This window comes from Siphateles boraxobius, unplaced genomic scaffold, assembly GCF_051911475.1.
Source record: "Siphateles boraxobius isolate OS27281-9 unplaced genomic scaffold, OSU_SipBor_1 20, whole genome shotgun sequence".
Classification (NCBI taxonomy): Eukaryota; Metazoa; Chordata; class Actinopteri; order Cypriniformes; family Leuciscidae; genus Siphateles; species Siphateles boraxobius.
Genome location: NW_027508811.1, coordinates 16,511,189 through 16,531,028, shown reverse-complemented (window position 1 = coordinate 16,531,028; position 19,840 = coordinate 16,511,189). Strand labels below are relative to the sequence as shown.

The following is a 19,840-nucleotide window of genomic DNA, read 5'->3' as shown; positions in this document are numbered from 1 at the left end:
ACCCAAAAATAAAAATACTGTCATTATTTCCTCACCCTCAACTTGGTCAAACCCTGTATGAGTTTCTTTCTTCTGCTGAACACAAAAGCGTATACTGTCGGTAACAAGTTTATGGACCCCATTGAGTTCCATAGCATTTTCTTTCCAAATATGGAAGTCAATGGGGTCCTAAGTCGTTTGGTTTCCCATATTCTTCAAAATATCATCTTTAGTGTGGAAAAAATCTGTAGTCATTACCCATTCTGGTGCATTTTTAAGTTTATTTTTACAACCTTTAACGTAGAATTTCATCAATATGTTATTATTACATTATTATTATTAGTGGACTTTATGCTTGTTTAATTGTTATTGAATGTTTATATATAAACAAGTCTAATCATATTTAGACATGTCCCAATATGTGGTAAAAGTGTTGCAAAAAAAAAAAAAGTGTATCAAATGTAATTTAAAAAAGCATAGATGGTCCTTGACCTGAATCTTTTTCTGAGACTATAGATGATTTTTATTTTTTTTAAAAGAACAAAACATTTGACATCAGTTTAACTTTTCCTTATTGGTAGAAGGAAATCACTATAAATTAAACCTATTAAAGTAAATCTGTAACATATGCACTTTTATTTTTAAACCGACCCTTACACTACCCTCAACTTTACAAGGCTGTTGCAGTTAGGTGTACAGTGCCAAAATCACTCCACGTTTCAGATTTAGTCATTCATTGGTCAAGTAGTTTTCCTAAAATAACATCAGACTGCATTACCCTACTAAAAATAGAAAAGAGTAAATACAAATTATTGGTTTTTCAACGACAGGTTCAATAGACTGACGAACTCTAGGTCATGTGCAGCTTTACTGTTTTTTGGTCATGGGAACCTGAATTTCTCTCTTTTTCTGTATTTTTAAAATAACATTCTGTCAGCAAAGAAACATTTTTCTGTGGTTAGGCAACAGAGAGCTATTAAAAATATCAATATAATTTTATTGTAACATCTAAAAGTGTGTGGGACAGTCCTCTTTTTGACACTTGATTATACATTACTGTGAAAATTGCAACTTTTTTTTAGTAAAAAGATTTCAAGCACTCCATAAATCGAGAGACAACCTTTACATCCTGTTCAGCACATCAGCAATACAGCCATATTGTTCTCTTGATCTTCTAAAAGTAGGCTACATAAAAGTCCATGTTATACAGTCTTAGTGTTCACTTTTTCTTTCTTTTCCCTTTATTTGTTGAAACGAAGTCATCTCCATGTTGGCTCTTCTCTCGGACCCATTCTTTTTGCAGCTGCTCTAACAGCTCTTTTGTCAGTAGTCCATCCCGCAACAATCTGGAGCTCAGGGAAGAATCCGACGGCCTGGGCTCTTTTCTTTGATTATGGGCTTTCAGCACTCGTCCCCTCCTCTGTGGCAGTGTGTCAGAATCAGGAAGTCTTATAGAGGCTGTGGTTTCTGCAGAGGCAGATTGATTCTCTGTGGCACGGATAAGCCGCGTGATGTTACGCACGCCAACCTGGATGATTCCGTCTAGTTCCTGTTGGATCTCACGGATGAGGTATGCATCTGGGAACATGTCCATGAAGCGATAGCTGCAAGAGGGAAGCAGTCCAAGAGGATTCAAATTATGGATGACATCAGTGGAAAAGGGACACTTTTATTTATTGCTTTCTGATTTAATGCTAGAACTCTAAATAAATATTTACAGACGTTTAGGCTCATTTTTAGGGGAAAAAAATATACCTGAGCCAAAGGTAAAGATCTAGCACATCATGGACAGCCTCCAGGTGAACCAGGTCCTTGATGTTTTTGGGAGGGGCCAGGGGCCAATTCATATGCCGACACACCCAGTCGAACGTCAGAGGCTCATCTCTGCTGAACTGTCTGGCAAACTATAGAGGACAGATTTTTACAGCATTTATTAGACATTTATATACTATTAATATTGTTATTGTTGTTTGCTAAAACTACAACTATTAAATATAATTTACAGTAATTTAAATAATAATAATTCATTACATTTATATAGTGCTTTTATACTGGGTACTCAAAGCTGAAATAATAAATAAAATATAAATATTAGATGAAAAACTTATTAGATGGCAACTAAATAAGTTTACATTGAAGTACTAAAATTACTAAAACTGAAATAAAAATGAGAACTACAGAAATATAAAAAAAAGGGTACCACTTTACAATAAGGCTCCATTTATTAAATGTTAGTTAAGAACTAACAGTGAAAAATACTTCTAAAGCATTTATTAATCTTATTTGATTTTAATTTCAACATTTACTAATATATTATTAAAATAAAAAGTTGTATCAGTTAATATTTAAATAGTCTTAACTAATGAAACCTTATTGTAGTGTAACAAAAATAAAACCCTCAAAAAATTACAAAATCATAACAAAATAAAACAGATAAAATCAAAAACTGAAAATATAAAAATAAAACCCAATTCAAAATATTAATAAATATTATAATAGTACATAAATAATATTAATACATATTATAATAGTACATAATACATAACAAAATTACTATTAATATTGTTAATTACTAAAACTAACACAAATTTGTACTTGAAAATGTTACAATATTATTAGTATAAGTAGAAATTAGCTGCTAAACATTTATATATAGTTATTTTCATATTAGCTACAGCTATAACTAATATATAACTAGTCTCATTTCTAGAATCTTACTGCAAAGTGTTACCACCTTTTTAGATCATCGTTATTCAGGTGAGCTGTCAGGAGGTTCGCTCACCTTGAGAAAGGATGTACAAACGAAGGGCTGCTTCTTGTTGATGGGGGCCGTGCAGAACACGTAGCGGGAACGCAGATTCAGTGGGATATGCTGAATCATATCCGCCAAGAATTTGAAGTCATCAATGTTACAGACAAAGTAAAGTCCATCCACTTGTGAGAGACTCACAAATATATCCTGTACAGAGGAGCAGAATGGAAACGGAGTGTTTTAAATGGTGATTACCACCAGTCAGTAAAATTATAATGTAAAAATGTTGAATATTTAGACCTACAATGAGGTTTGAGAGAGTCGCATGGGGAAGATGGTAGGCAAACATCTCTATCTGCTCCGCTGTGGGGTGTAATCCTGCCATCTATGAGGAGAAATTAACAAATGATAAAACCTTTTTCCAAACAACATAAATGGTCTACTTTTATAATAGATAAAACTAGCCTTACCGCAATAGGGTCAACAGGCTTCCCCAAGATCTCCTTTAAAACAAGCAAGTCGTCCCGTTGCATAGTAGTGACCTCACCCTCTTTAAACACAGAGCTGAAGCGTCCCGCTCGACCAGCGATCTGCAGGGCCTGTGACGTGGAAATAGTGTCTAGCTCCTTTTCCCCCTTTTCATTCACACTGGGTTTTACCAGAGAGTTAAAGATGATTCTCCTAATACTCCTAAAGGAAGTACAGTATCATTATTAGTCCACCTTAGTCTCAAAAAGTTTGAAAACCACTGATTTAATTTTCAGGGTCTATAAGAGAGTGGGAGAGGGTCATGAACAACTAAAATACAAAACATGTTTACTAATATTATATATAAATTCACTATATAATTAATGATCACCTTAAACCTTTATAGTTTGATTAAGTGTCAAAATGTAAGATAAGGTTACTGGAAGGAAGTTACTCACAAGTTCAAACCCATTCCAATTGCATCCGTGGCAACAAGGATTTTGCAAGGGTCGTCTGGATCATTAAACTTTTTTGCTTGAGCCAACTTGGTGCCTGTTGAATAGAATCAAAATATTAGCTTAGTTTCCAGATCAAATAAAACCAATTATTGAGAAATGATTGTGATAGGAAGGCAATATGATGATTGGGGTTGGGGGGGATCAAAATCTTTGGATCAAAACACAGGCACAAAAGGAGCAGAAACAAGTGATAAAAGCATTGCTTTGAAATGAAAGGGGAACAAAACAAGATTTTCTCAGCTTTTTTTTAATGAAACTTACCCACATTCAAGTATTGATAATAAAGAATGCATGAAGCTAAAATAAACATTTGGTTACACTTTATTATAAGGTGACTTTGGGTTTACACTTGGCATTAACATGCGACCTGTATCCGGATGTTGTCCACATACACATTGAAAAGACAAGTGTAAACGCACTTCTGATCGGAATGTTATCCGATCAGCGTGTCCAGGTTCGGAGGTAGTCGAGGACGCATTGTGATCGGATCTCAGTGTAATGTAAACGCAATCCAGCCATCGTGTCTGCATTCACAGGTGGACGTAATTTAAATCCCCGCCCAGTCTCGCCGCATGGCTGTCAGAAAATAATGGCAAGACGCAGTTTAGACAAGAAATGAAACTTATTTGAACCTTACAATAAACGTCAATCTTTAAAACAGTTTATTTAGACTTACATGATACTATGCGTGTCATTTTTTATTTTAATTTTGCAACATTATCTGCACGAGGCGATCGCCTGGACAGTCAGTCATGATCTTAATGAAGAGCTGCACGCTGCTTTGCCAGAGGAATAATCGGAATATTTTTTTATGTTTAAATGTTGAATGTTTTTATTGTTTCAGCATGTTTATCAATCTCCCATTTCTGTCAATATAGTCATTGCACGCTATAAGCTTAAAACCAGATGATCGATGTGACGTTTAACATGATCAACCCAGTTATTTTTGTATGACCAACTCTGGAAGTATTCCTTCGTTCAAAAAAATTAATTTGATCTAATTACTGGAGATTGAAAGTAAAGTGAGTGAGTGAAAGCAATTGGGACATTGTTTAATTTGTATCATCTTTACTCTTAATCTGGTGTCGTGCCACAGACCTAATTTATGCAGGAAACAGGAATCCGATCGGTTATCCAGATACAGAGGCTACTTAATGTGAACAATTATAAACGCACAATGTCCTGATTGTCTAATGATCCGATCTGCTTGATTGGATCACGGTGATCGCATGTTAATGCCAAGTGTAAACGCAGCCAGTCTTACATTGTACTTCCTCAAATAAGTACTGAGTAATATTAATTGACAACATGTACTTACTATAGTGTTACAGGCTCGACAGCCTTAGTCAAACAGGTTGGCGCGTATGGTTGGGTTGCGGAGAGATTGTGGTTAGGTCTCAGCAGCAACTGTTGGTTTATTTGTATAGGTTGTATAGTATTTACAGTCATTACGTACCTGTGTATATTGCGTGAATGACGGGTGGTTGGGCAGATATTGTGTTTTGTGCTAGGTGGTATGCCATACGGAACCGTTGCCACTGAAACTAAATATTAATGCACCAGTGGGGCTCGACAGCCTTAGTCAAACGGGTTGGCGCGTATGGTTGGGTTGCGGAGAGATTGTGAGATTGTGGTTATGTCTTAGCAGCAAGAGGGAAGTAGAGGTCAGTAAGCTGGGCTGAGTTGAGTGGGGGACGGAGGGGGGTGACTGGGACGCCAGAGTCACTGTCGAGCCCCTCTTGAGGTGTCGTGGGCTAGTCGACGAAACACTGAGAACGGAAGGTGCCCACTTGAAGACCCTAGAGATGTCCCCTACTCTGCTCAATCCAGACGGTTGTCATGAGAGGACCGCACTGTGGTTGCAGCTGTTGTGTGTGCTGACGCGTGTTAACACTAGACAGAAGGAGATTCACGTCACCAGATGGAAAGAAGCGTAAATGGATGGAGAAGCATAGGCTACTGTAAAGCTACGTCTTAGTTGGTGATTATCTTGGCGAAAGCAGAGTACAAATCAGCATGAAGTTTTAACACCTACTCTCCTGTAATGGAAATCATTACAGTTATTACCATAGTAAGTACATGTAGTAACGTGTAACTACGTCAACTTAAAGTGTTACCAAACGTTTCTGTTGTTGTAGCTGTTTTAAAGCACAGGATATGTTCTTTCTTTTGCATGTTCAGATATTCATACAGCAAAATATTCTGGGGCCCATCAAAGTTTTGTGAAAATGATCAAAAATGCTGGCGGTGGCTGGCGAATTTATTTTCTTTTCTTTTTTTTACACTGGCAGGGAAGAATTAATGCAGACAGTTTAAGAAAATAAAACCAGATCATAAATTTGCCATGTGGAACTTACCAGGAGGCAAGCTGCCATAAATGACAGCACACTCCTGGCCACGGATTTCTATCTGTCGGCTGATTGAGTAGATGTCATTTTTGCTGAAGCACACAATGCAGTCACCAGGCTTTAGGTTATCTAATGATTCCACTGCATGATTTGAGATTGAAAAGGGGGTCAGCCTCTTATAATTATGCACCTTAAAGACAAAAGAGCATATGTCAAACCACACTAATGGGCTCAATATCTCACAACATTGGGCAAACATTGAAATATTTCTTCAAATCAACAATTTCACCTTGGAAAAATAAATATTTACGAAGCAGTCAGTAACTAACTAACTAACATAACTAAGCAGTCAGTAGTCTTTCCAACAATTCTGTATCTCTCAGACTTACCTCAACCTCTTCACCAGTGGTGAACATGAGTTCAGTGACAAAGTCAACTGCTGCAGATTCTCCACACACATGGATCTCCTCAGCACACAAACCTATTCAGAAAGAGAACATGCCTCATTCAACATGTTGATATGAAACTACAGATTTGCCCATGCAGATGGAAATTAGTATAGTATGAAAATAGCCTGTGAGTTTAATATTTGTAAAGTAGCAGGCATTTAAATATTATAAATAACTTGACACTAAAGATTAATATGAGTAGGCAAAATCCAACTGAGAAAATAAAGTGATAAATAGGCTACAGTGGGGTTAAAAAAAAATCTAAAACAAGTCCACTGATGAAAAAGCTTCTAATTTGATGAATTTCAGAATTTCTTAGTCAATGTCACAAATTTGCGTAAATTTAATTAGTGACCTAGAATAAGATACATTTATTATTTATTTTGACATGACCAAGTTTTAAAAAAAATATCCTAAAACTTGTTTTTCCATGCTTAAGTAAATCCCCAATGATTAATATGCTCCCAGACTTTTGAGACCCCACTATGTGTGTAAATAAATAGTGTTTCTGCTGAAAAGTCAAAGTAAACCCACCAAGAAGAGCTCTGGTCCAAGCCCAGCCTCTGGAGGGATCTTTGATCATTTGAATCTCATCAATGACTGCCACTTCATCTAAAAAAATATTCAAACAATAATAATATTGTTTTATTTATACAGTACTTTCCAAAATCTCAAGTTAGATTTACAGTCAATGTGTGATTAATGAACAGTCAAGTTACACAAAAACTATGTATATTTATTTATATTTCTTTGAATATTAAAGTATATTTTATATTTGTTTGTATATTAGATTGCTTAAAGAGGCTATACATAATAATTGTCATGTATTAATCGCTTTTTTATAGGCAACGTGTGAACAGTTTGTAACAAAACGAAAAAAAGAGACCTTCCCCGACTTTCTAGGTTGTCTATGAATGCCTGTAGACTGGACGTTTTTGCCGGGAAAATCAAAAGGATGTGACATTTGTGTGTGCTCCCGAGAGCCTCTCTTCCTATGACACATGAAACAAATGCTTACAATCAGGATAAATCGACAAAAGAGCCATTCTGTGACATCAATGTGTCATGAAAAGAAAAGGGATTAGTTCAAACTATAGTCTCACATAGCCAGACCTATATAGTCTATAGTCTCAGATATAATTTATAATCAAATGATCGGAACAGCGATCAGTGCGTAATTGCGTTAAATATATATTTAACGCTTCAATTTTTAATTTTTTTTTGCGGTGTCGCGGTGTGCAAGTGATGAAACCGGTGTTGCGACTGAACACCGTGTAACACCGACTACAGTAGCAAGCCTAGTGCAAACATATTCACATAGCTATGATCAGATGCTTCCTTAACTGCGGTTTTCTCACCGCTGTCATTTTTGTTGCGAGTTTTTTATAAACATTTTTATCTAAACGCCGCTCTCAGCAGTGTGGGCTGCATCTGGATGTTCGTTAACAGTATATCGCTGCAAAGGTATTTCACACTTCTTTGCTCAGAAGTAAAAAGAACTTTGCTGTAAGTATATCGGGGCCTTGAATCCTGTTCAGTCTCTTATACATTACGTCTGCACGAGTGCGAGCACAAGCAAAAGTTTCTGGCTGCAGTTCACTTAACGGCCACTGGTGTCACTAATAACAAGGGTTTCTGAATTCTACATACAGCCTCTTTAAGATTACCATCAAGACTCAAGTATTCTCACATTCAAACGAGCATGTTCTCCATACTCACATGGAGTTGTGACACTGCACATCTCTATAGTAGAGGCAATGTGGTCAGACGGTCTTCCTTGTGGATCAACAAATTTTCTCTCTTCTCCTGTCACCAGATCACATGGCACTCCCTAATGGGAAACCACACATAAGCGGCTCTAACATCCACGACTAATGCAATTACATTTAAAAGTCTAAAGAATGAAACTCACTGCATCATTACTCTTCTCATAGATTTCATGGGCCAGTAGCTTTAGAGGTCCACAGTAAACTCCAGACTTGGCTGCTAGGTATCTCTGGATGGCATGATAGGTCTTACCACTGTTGGTGGGTCCTGCGTGAAAAACAATCTTTCTTTGAATAGCTCTGGCCTCTGGATACCTGGAACACACATTTTTGTTCAAAAGATTGTATTGGTAAGAATACTAACAACTGTAATGACTGTTTCGTGGTATGGTGTCAGAAAACTTTAGTAAGTGCAGATGAGAAAGTTTACACTATTGGTAAAATTAGAGAATGAAACTCTCAGTACCAGTTTGCTGGGACCCGTAAGTCACTGATCTTGCGTAAATCGTCCATACAGTCCAACATGGGAAAAATCTGTTTGGCATGTCTCATAAAGTAAGGGAAAATATCATCTATGTGCCCTGGAATGAGAAAAAGGAAGATTAATAGATGGCTTTTACTACACTGTAAAAAATGGCCGCAATTTTAGCAGTAAAAGAAAAACTATACGGTAAACACCTGTTCATTGGTTAACAGTCAATTTGCTGTCTAAATACAGTAAAACACATTAATAAAATCTTACAAGACATTTCATGTAATTTTACAGTAAAATACTGTCAATTTTCTTATGCACATTAGGATTTTATGCATCATCTTATGTTGTTAAAGGGATAGTTCACCCAAAAACGAAAATTAGCCCATGAGGACCCCTGTAGACTCGTGGAGCACTTTAATAATGAATAGATGCGCTTTGATGGACTTCCAAAGACATACGGCCATTCACTTCTATTATGAAGCTTGGAAGAGACAGGACGTTTTTTTAATATAACTCTGAATGTATTCATCTGAAAGAAGAATTCCATATACACCTAGGATGGCTTCAGGGTAAGTAAATCATGGGGTAATTTTCATTTTAGGGTGAACTATCCCTTTAAATTAATGTTTGTTGCGTTATTTTAGTTTCATGTGTGTTACCAAGATGACGCTTTGTATTTGTATGACACTGTGCACCTATTAATACTTCCCTCAGTTTGTAGAATAGTTGTAAGCGCACATAACATATTTTAGTATTTAAGTAGGGTTGGTATATTCACATTATCAGTTAACGAAGCATACAATTATTTTTTTTGTTTTTACAGTGTATAGATATTGTCATTTAAATGTCTGAAGTAAATATTCACCAGCTCCACAGCAGATGTCACTAAGAATGATGTGCAAGTCAGCATTTAGTGCGTTCATTTCCAGCACAAATTTCCTAAAGCTGACAAACGCTTGATGGAAGAGACGAGCTGTTGAAGAACAAATAAACAATGCTTTAATGAGACAATGATGCAACAAACCAAAATGCTTTGTAACAAACAAAATACAATAGTATCCCTGACATACTGCTATGTGTATATAGTTTTTAGATGGGCACAATGTGACCCATCATGGTTGGTTGACCAATGTTAATTATGTAAGATCAGGTAATAATCATCATGGGTCCATGATTCTCACCATCAAGTCCTTGGTCAGCAGCCAGTTTTTGCATTTCTTTTCTTTTGTAGAATCTGTTCAGTACTTTGAGGATTTCACCTGTTAAAACCAGTAAGTAAAAAATATCAATTTCTGTTGCAATAGTTCACCAAATGTATAAATCGATAAAAACACCAGGACAGAATGGCTTGTCGCCAGATCATTAACCCGTTAATGCGATTATACAATATTCTAATAACATAACATACTTTTGTCCAGTGGTTGCGTCAACTCAGCGCCGATTGCCGCATCCCAGACTTCATCACTTTTGACGCTGAGCGGTATAAACAGTGATGTGTCCAGGGGTCTCGATGAGTTGTCTGAAGATGAATGTCTCCTGGATAATTTTTTAGACGTCCCTCTTGTTGAATGCAGTGAAGTGTTGTTTGCTAATAAAGCAGTCGAGAAGCTTGAGCTAGCACATACCCGGTATCGGATGTGGCAACGCGACAACAAGTAAATACAGCGATTTACAGACATTTTTAGCTTCCGTTAATCACGTGCAGCTGGATGAACAAAGTGATAAAAACTGCCAGTAGCACAATTCATGTTATAAACTTAATGTTAAACATAAGTTCATTTCAGCTACAGCAACCGTCCCAGAACCTATTATGACAAGGAGGTCAAGTGTTCCCCTTAGTGACAACGTGTAGAAGGACCCAAGAATTTGTGGTGCCTGAAGTAATGCCTGTTTTTTATCTCAATATTTATTCAAGTCTTAAAATAAAGATTGGATAAATTTAAAGGAAATGGATAATATGTGTATAGTAGACTACAATATCATGAGAACACGTTCGCTATAAAATGTGCAATCTTGAAGGATAATAATTTTTGGATTGTGGGTATGACAGGCATGTGGTTCAAACAGTTGTAATGACTGGTGACTTTCGCAGCGCAACCGAAACTGACTCGTTTTAATGTAAATTTTTATAGCTCAGCTATTAAATAATTGAGATGACAACATTGAAGCAAAAACTGAGCACTTGCAGTATGATATGTGATGATGACGTGAAGGATCGTTTTGGTGCAAACTGATTCAGGAATGAATCGTTCAGATCCCTTTGTAAACTTCTTCAAACTTTACTTGTGTAAGGTTACTTGTGTAAGTTTAACGCTACACAATACCATGGTCCACCAACAAGTGTATTATGATGGTCAAAATATTTGGTAACTAAACCGAATTTTATTAAGTTCCATTTTAGTGACATGGTACAATGACTGGCAGGCCTTTTTTATTGCTTGATTTCAAATGTACAAATTTCAAGATTTCAATTCAATTCTTCTGATTTGATTCCGATCTTGATTCAATATCGATTCATTTGGAAAAAATATTAGGTACAGTAGATACATGTTAATAAATAAAGTTTAAAAAATAACAACTCAAATTAAACAATGCTTTTTTAATATAATAACAACATATTTTAATGACATAAGTAAAAATATAATAAATGTTAATGAATAAAAATGTTAAATGTTAATGTTTTAAGAGAACCACCAGCTGGATGTAACTTTACATTATCCCTTAGAGATGAGCCAGCCCTGGTTTATTGGGGTATTTCTGTAAAGACCTTATTTTTTAAAAAATAAATAAATGTAGCTGTAAGTATAAACTGGCATTTTTATTGGACAATGGCAGATAAACAAACTATGGCGGGATATGTACAATTTTCATGATGTACAAATGACCGTAGCACAACTAATTCATCAGTTCTCCAAACACTCATCATTATGTCTTTACCATTGGGCTTAATAGTTTTGTACACAATCATTTCCAGACATTTTGTAATGTAGTGTGTTTTAAAATCAAAGCAGTAGGGAAAAAAGAATAAATGTAATGTTTAGAGTGAAATCAAAAAAGTCCAAATAAACACATTTACTCCACAATCCACATAAAATAAGAACGAGTACATTTGCGACTGTGAAATATTGATAACATCCTTTTGTTAGAAAGCCTTAAAGCAGGATGACATGCAAATTATACAACAAAACAATCCCATCATTTCTCTAAGGTGTCTAACAATTTAGACGATATGAAATGTAAGTTTGTTGCAGAGATGATATTTAGCAGTGTATAGCGATGCTGCTGATGAATCATCTCAGAAAGCTCATTAGGAAGTTCAAGTGGCCCTATTTTACTACTAAGCCAGTGTGTTCAAAACGGGGCAAACAAGTTGAATACATGTGCCCAATATAATTACACAAACTGCCCTAGTTTTATAAAGCTTCTAGTCCATAGCCTCTTTAAATATTTTATATATAGACATATACTTTTATTTCAAGGAATATTTAAGAAACAAACAAACAAAAAAGAGAAGATGCTAAATAAGTTAAATAGAAATGTTTAAGTGGATTGCAAATACAGTGTGGCCTGGGTGCCATTCCATTTCTTGACCTTTTTTTAAAATGACCCCATAGCCTTTATTAACAGTTACAATGAACTCCAATTCACCAGCTAGCATGCATGATGAAGCTCTTTAAAATGGGTTTCTGCTCTATTACTTGGAACATAAAGGATACCAGTGAGTGCACTTTTAAAAACATTTCTTCATCTAGGGATGCGTGCAACCTTAAAGATGTGCTATATGACTTAAATGACCGTTTCCAGTGCTTTCTAAAAAGTGTCCTTGTGTAATAACAGATTGCTTGCTGTGGACAACAGGGAGGGCAGAACCAATTCAGGCACAGTTCATCACCATAAGCTGTGAGGGGTGACCATGTGAACAGCAATCTGCATGTATGTTCAGTGGAATTTGTTCTCCTCTCCTGCGACAGGTCACTGAGAGGCACGTGTGTCCCTGGCTGGTTGCTCTCCGAACCCCGCTCACATTTCCGGCTGCTCAGCAGAGAGACTCGGCCGAGGCTCGGGTGACTCGTAGCGCTGATGGAAGTTCCGTTTCCGCATTTTCTCTGGTGCTTTCCTCCACAAAACTATTTCCTACAAAAAAAAGGGACAAATAATCAAGTCATACTGCTTGTTTACTTTATTATTCTATCTTGCATGACAAATGAGACACTGAGAGTAAAAATGTTATATAACAAGCATTGTTACTTGGGACATTCAAAAAGGAACATCATTATTTATAACTGTATATTTTATTACAACTGCATTTTCATACACACTGTACCTGCTGTTTGAAGTATCTCCTATCTTCTTCATCTACAAGCACCAAGTTCAAAAAGTACCTCACAGAGAACTTCTTGTTTACATCTCTCATTGTGGGTGTAAGGTCATAACCAGCCAGGAAAAGGCGAATAGGAATGGATTCACCTGGAAATATATTGTCAGTTCAGTTCAGTTTAGGAATAATGAAACTAGGGCTGAAACGATTCCTCGAGTTAGGCCATGTCCACACGGACACGGGTATTTTTATAACCGGAGTTTTTCCTACAGCGTTTTAAAAAAAAATCCCGTCCACACATGCTCGGTCTCCGTCTACATGAAAACGTAAAAACACACAATCAAGCGCGGTCAAGAGCATGCCACGCCAGCAGGCGGCGATATAAACCTTAACCCTAAAGCCACGTTGGCCAATCAGAAGCGCAAATCTGATGTCAAACACAGCTGATAACGGCGCACACTCTGACGCCGCAAGGCAAAAACCCCGGTTTCACTGTCTACACGACAACACTGTAACCGGCGTTTCTGAAAATCCTCACCCTGGCAGGGGTTTTCAAAAATGTTCGGTTTCAGTGCGTTTTTGTGTGGACGAACGGCCGAACCGCGTAAAAAAAGTCACGGTTATAAAAATACCCGTGTCCGTGTGGACAGGGCCTTACTCGATTACAAAAATTCCTCGAGGCAAAAACTCTGCCTCGAAGCCTCGTTAAATTCCTATGACGCGCACTATACGCGCGGCGCAGGGATTTGATTGTTGCACACGGACCGTTTATTCACACAGACCTGTTCAGGAAGCATATATTTTGAATTTAGTTGGCGCGATGGCGGAGAATAAATATGTAAATAAACGGCAGAAATTGTCTCAAGTGTGGGATCATTACACACTTAATAAAGAAGACAACAAGGTGCAGTGTCTCTACTGCAAAATAAAGCTGGCATAAGTTACCACAACAGCACACCTTCCATGATTCAGCATCTGAACAGGAGACATCCATTCCATGCTGTTTCACCAAGCATCGCTGAAACGTGAGCGCCCGTTCACACCAAGCACGATAACTAAAGATAACGATAAAGATAACTATATATGCGTCCACACCAACGACCGATAACGGTCTTTTTATTCTAAGCACGCGCGCGCCCGCGCTGCGGTTTCAAAGTAGCGAAAATGGATGACCTGCTGCTGCTTTACGTTACAAAAAAATATCAAAAGAAAAACAGGCACTTTTTGGTACACGATATCCTTAAAAGACGAGAGGAGTTGGGAGAATCCGAATTTTATTATAATTGTTGTTTACAACATGTCATTGAATATGTTTTTGCTGTTCTTATAGCCTTTACACGTCTTTGCCAGCAGATTTCCTCAGCCAGCATGCTATGTTCCGAGCGCATCTAAACAGTGAATCTAGCAAGTCTAGTGTAATCGATCTAATCTAACAGTGAATTTAGCTGACGAAGTCAATGATGGGATAAAAACACCGACTAGTCAACACCTTTATGAATACAACGCCTTTTTCACTGCAACTTCAGCAATGTTGTCAAAACTAGCGCTGGATAGCCTACCTGAGGTAATTTTGTTACTGCATAGTATCTCATCGTTAATACTTCTCACCATTTATTCCCAGGATACGACCGATTGCTTTCCATATATCAATCTTTTTTTAACGTATCCTTGAAAAGGGGGTTTGACTTGTTTACTCTGTTATTCTTTAATATGAAGAACGATTTTTAGAATTATATCTTTATCGTTATCTTTATAGTTATCGTGCTTGGTGTAAACGGGCCTTATTAAGCCTATTGATGTTCGCTGATTTTAATCCCATACTGTATTTGTTGCGATGTCGTGATGCGGTTTGATTAAATATGATTTTTTGCTTTGATGACATTTTAAGTAGTAAACGTAACTATCACATTCAAATGCAAGAGAGTATAGCCTAAAAAAAGAACCCCTTCACACACACACACACACACACACACACACACACACACACACACACACACACACACACACACACACACACACACACACACACACACACACACACACACGTTTTTTGTTCTTAGGTTAACTAAACTAAATTTGCAGAAGGTGCAATCCTTTTTTGTAATGTTGTGTATTAAGAAGACAAAAAAACTATGTTTATATTCATATTAAGCTTGTATTCATACATGTTACAGTAAGTTCACTAAACTGTATGTTGTTATATAATTGTTGGCAATGCCAACTTGGCATTTAACTTTTGGAGCCAAACTTTTGGACTTGGAAATAAATACCTCTGTTGAGAAATAAAAAGCCAAATGCTTGATCATTTTACAGTCACATAATTTTTGTTATGCATAATTTGTTTTGGTTGTTCAAAAACACACACAAATTTTTTTTATCTGATTACTCGAGTAATCGATCGATTAAGTGCTAGATTAATCGATTACAAAAAGAATCGATAGCTGCAGCCCTAAATGAAACTGGCGATATCATAATATGTTCAATGCGACCAGCACCACAATATTAACTACTCTAAATGCTTATAGCACATCAAATCAACTTTCTCAGAAACACTTTGGGCTTAAGCAGTTGACCAATCACAACACAAAAGAGCACTTTGTGCTATTCAGAAGGAGGGGCTTTATAGTGTGAAGTAGTGAAGTCTATACAAATCAATTATAAATCAAAGTAAACTGTAGCACTGAAATGCTATCCTTATTTGAAGCGCCATCCATGCTACTTTCAAAAGGTGATTTGCTCTAATATCGCATCCATAGAAATCAATGTTTCTATCCAAACTATAAACTTTTATCCCAGTACTTCTGTGATAAGAATATTTGTAACTAAGAAATAATGATATGAGGTTGAAAAGCTGTTTCACACTTGTATATGACAACTGCTCTCTCTGGCTCAGCGGCAGCGCCGACCCAGATTTGTATGTTCCGGTGTGAGTGATTTTTGTCGGTTCTAATAGACACAGCCAAATCGTTGTCATTTAGGAATGAGATTGCGTGGGTGTTTTAGTAATTTCTGGGTTTTTTGTGCGTGTCATTTTTTTAGTTGCAATGCATGAAAGTTTGAATGAATGGTTAACAGAAATTTGTTCTGCTTGTGTTTCATGATTGAGGCCCATTTTTTATGTTCTACCTGACATAAGTACACTTTTGTCTTCAGTAGTATTCTTTTTTTCTTTTTTAAGACTCATCTACACTCATATCATAACAAATATATACAGAAAATTATGTGGAGTAGCTGCTCACCCTTGACTGGTGCTCCATCCATAATCTCATATTTGGCCACAGTCTCTGTCTCAGTTGTTGTGCTCGGCCCTAGAGAGACATGTCACATGATGCACTTCATAATAAATAAATAAAATGCAAATCAAGCTGGACTATGGTAAAATGTTCTTTAAAGATTAATAACTTTGGTTTTTGTGACTTACACATTATATCCTTTCAAAACAATTATTCATGAATCATACAAGAGTATAAAATCTAACAAAGAGATCTTACCAATTCCCGTCATTTCTTTCTTGATCAACTGAAGCTCCATGTGTTGGATTTTAATTCGTACAAGTAAGAAGTAGATTTTACCGACAATTACGTCTTTGAGGTGATACCTGAAGACAAGACTTCTGTAAGCTCAAAATCAGTTCGACTGACAAACATGTTTAAGCCACTGAATCGATACATACTTTGAATTAATCAGCAGCTTAGAAACTAGGATTGAATTAGTGGCCAATTTAAGTGCACTTACTTGGACTTATTGTATTCAAACTCTATATGCAGGCAGTCTTCAATGCCCACTTCCATTTTGATAGAGTTGTTAACGTCAGGGTAGGTGGCCAGCTGATGGACAATGAGGTCATACTCCTTTACCAAATCAGACAGCCTCCTTACAATTGTAACTTTAAGGAAATACCTGCATAGACATGAAAAGCACATGACGTGAAAGTTGAAATTGATTGTCAGGGCAATTTGAAAAGAATAACGTGTCTTAAAGCAGCAGTCATATGACAAGTATTGGCATTTTTAACATCTCAGTGTTTGGCTTTGTCTCGATGCTACAAAAAAAACAACTCCACAAAGCGTTTACTAACCTCAGTCGCACATTCGCTCCGACATAGGACTCGTATGGTTTTTCCACTTGCATGAACTCAAAGTCATAGCTGCGGTTCTGTGTCAACTCCCCAGGCAGAGCGAGCTCCTTCACAAGGTTTACAAACTCATGAGTACTGCTTTTATCACTGAAGAGCTCTGCATGAGGTGGAAAAGAAATGACACGCTCTTATGTAGTGGATAGACTTTTTTTTTTTTTTACATTGCAAGCAGCAATCTTGTGATCATTGAGACCATCAGAATCACTAATAATACTTAAAAATTAAGAACTAGGGCACCATAACGGATCACCTCCCTTACAGAAAATGTGTATAGCAGTCTAGCTTTCCATGTGACAACCACATGCTCTCCTAAGCTCTCAGCATACTAGAACAGCAATACTGAAGCCAGTTTACTCATGAATGCCTTGAAAGAGAATAACTGAATGAATTGTGTTAACTTACCGATTTGTCCAACAAACTCAATGCGGATTCCCAGATGTTCAAGCCTTTTGCTTGTTTGTTTCACATTGATATTTACCTTGGGGTGACAGAAGACAACATGCGTCAATTGCCTTTCAAATCCAGAGATTTGAAGAAATAACCGGTGATGTTTACTCACTCACCTTTCCTGAAACCGATTCTCCATCATAAAACATATAATGCTTCTCCAATTTCCCCTCCTCTGTCTTCAGCTCTGCTGTTTTCCTGCTTTCAGCATCGTTCAGAATGACATCGATTTCACACACAGGACCAAAAAGACCTCCAAGGAAACTCTGAAAGTATTACATAATATTGTTTTATTTATTTTTTTCCAATTCACCATTATCCAGCTAGTTTCAGATCTATTCTTCTGTATTGTGACATTCAGCCATGTTAAACAAATTATAAAAAATAAATAATAATAATTAAAAAGATGGGGAGTCAATTAACAATTCTTGCATTTTAATTTCATGTCAATTTTAATACATTTCACATACTTTGTTTAATGTTATAAAAATAAAATGCTAAAACTTAATTCCTAAACCAATGTTTTAAACTGTCTTTTGACATGTCTCAATTTTTGCAGTTTGCAAAAAATAAATAAATGAATTGCAGGCATTTGTACCTAATTTGTCCGAAGTGTAAGGAAGAAACCAGCTTATCAGCAATAGTATGATAAGAAACAGTCAAATTATCATCCCTCACATGAACAATTTGATATAATTGATGGTGCTACTACTTTATCAAATGGGTGAAGACGACATCATACTTTAATCTTAAAGAATTACACCTAAAGCGGCATTCCAAGTTAATCTGTTTTCCACATTCAAAAATGTTTGTCGTTTAAAACATCACTCCCAATGCAAGGAAATGCTGACGCAGTGCGAAACATTTAACTATCATGTGCATTGCATTGCTCAATATCCCTACGGATACGGGAAGGACTGCAGAAACTTTTAACAACGAGTGTAAAATGTAAACCTTACGACCATCTTAATTTTAGTGGAAACCAGAATAAACTCGGTAACGTATCTAATTTGAATACAACCTTCAGCTTCACAGCTGTTTTTAAAGGTCCTGTAGGATTTGCATACGCAAGCCCAACACGTACAGATTCTCCATGAGAACCAACTTGTAAGGACACAGGAATACATTTGTTGTGTTTTATCAATGTTTAATCGCTTATTGATAATGACCAGCCTCCCCACCCAATTCTTCACGACTTCCATGGCCTACTTAAGGCTGGATAAACTGCAAACATGTTTGCCGGGATTGGGGGCTTTTAATCCAGAGGGAATGAGGCAAGTGTTCCGTGAGTTCAAGAATATCACCCATTAAATGCAGTCTGATTGAACGCTCACCATTTCAGCTCCGTAGCTTTAGTCCTCCTCAGTACAACTTCCGCTGGATCCCTGTTTCTCGGAGCTGAAGGGACTAGGACTGACAGGAATAGAAAGCGAATGAGCGCTGAAACATTAAGAGAACACGGCTATCGAATTTCAAAATAAAAGTTTTAACTAATTTTTTTTAAAAACTAAATTTCACTGTTATGTTGATCAGATTTTAAACTTAGATTTTAAAAACAAAGTTGAGTATTTTTCCTATAGGCCTATTATTATTATGATGATTATTATTATTACATTTAACTTACGTTGTACATTTAGTTAAGAAATGTATTGTTAGAATATTAAAAAGCTAGAATTGCTTTTTTTAAATCCCCAAAATCAGGGTTATAAACTATCTTTTGACATGGCAAACTTTATATAAAATAAAGCAAAAAAAACGATCTTACAATGTTACAAACTTTACATGAACACCCTAAAGAATCATACCAACTTGTGGAAAATGTGCATCCGATGACCCCTTTTTAAGTCAAGCCTTGACTCAAATTGAAAATCTCACATACACATCCTCAATCAGATTTGCTGCTAAATCTATGGGTGTAAATGCTTTTTTACAAGAAAAAACAAAACGTACCCATTTTGGCGTCATTAATGCCCTTGAAAAACTATTATTTAGTGTTGAACATTTCAATGTGCTGAACTGTGGAGGTGTAACAGGAACAAATGTGGGTGTAATGTTTCTGAAAGGAGTGTGTGTGTGTGTGTGTGTGTGTGTGTGTGTGTGTGTGTGTGTGTGTGTGTGTGTGTGTGTGTGTGTGTGTGTGTGTGTGTGTGTGTGTGTGTGTGTGTGTGTGTGTGTGTGTTTG

General features: G+C 36.7%; 3 protein-coding genes across 3 annotated transcripts in view; 1 reads left to right on the top strand and 2 right to left on the bottom strand.

Moving 5' to 3' along the window:
- The window catches only part of pik3ap1 (phosphoinositide-3-kinase adaptor protein 1), a 64,239-nt gene that overhangs the window by 7,676 nt on the left and 36,723 nt on the right, over positions 1 to 19,840 (top strand). The gene's annotated exons all lie outside the window — the stretch shown is intronic.
- On the bottom strand, positions 479 to 10,611 carry supv3l1 (SUV3-like helicase). The gene is made up of 15 exons (XM_077237141.1): positions 10,164 to 10,611; positions 9,937 to 10,014; positions 9,621 to 9,728; positions 8,747 to 8,861; positions 8,427 to 8,595; positions 8,234 to 8,345; positions 7,049 to 7,126; positions 6,455 to 6,546; positions 6,075 to 6,255; positions 3,658 to 3,751; positions 3,202 to 3,421; positions 3,036 to 3,116; positions 2,762 to 2,938; positions 1,735 to 1,883; positions 479 to 1,583 (listed from the first exon to the last, which is right to left on the bottom strand). The coding sequence occupies exons 1-15, from the start codon at positions 10,432 to 10,434 to the stop codon at positions 1,199 to 1,201; spliced, it is 2,310 nt and encodes a 769-aa protein (XP_077093256.1). The 5' UTR covers positions 10,435 to 10,611; the 3' UTR covers positions 479 to 1,198.
- Positions 11,553 to 19,100, bottom strand: vps26a (VPS26, retromer complex component A). Its single transcript, XM_077237140.1, has 9 exons — positions 18,993 to 19,100; positions 17,775 to 17,924; positions 17,614 to 17,689; positions 17,152 to 17,308; positions 16,809 to 16,973; positions 16,565 to 16,671; positions 16,313 to 16,381; positions 13,080 to 13,222; positions 11,553 to 12,889 (listed from the first exon to the last, which is right to left on the bottom strand). Exons 1-9 carry the CDS (start codon positions 18,993 to 18,995, stop codon positions 12,776 to 12,778), a joined length of 984 nt encoding a protein of 327 aa, XP_077093255.1. The 5' UTR covers positions 18,996 to 19,100; the 3' UTR covers positions 11,553 to 12,775.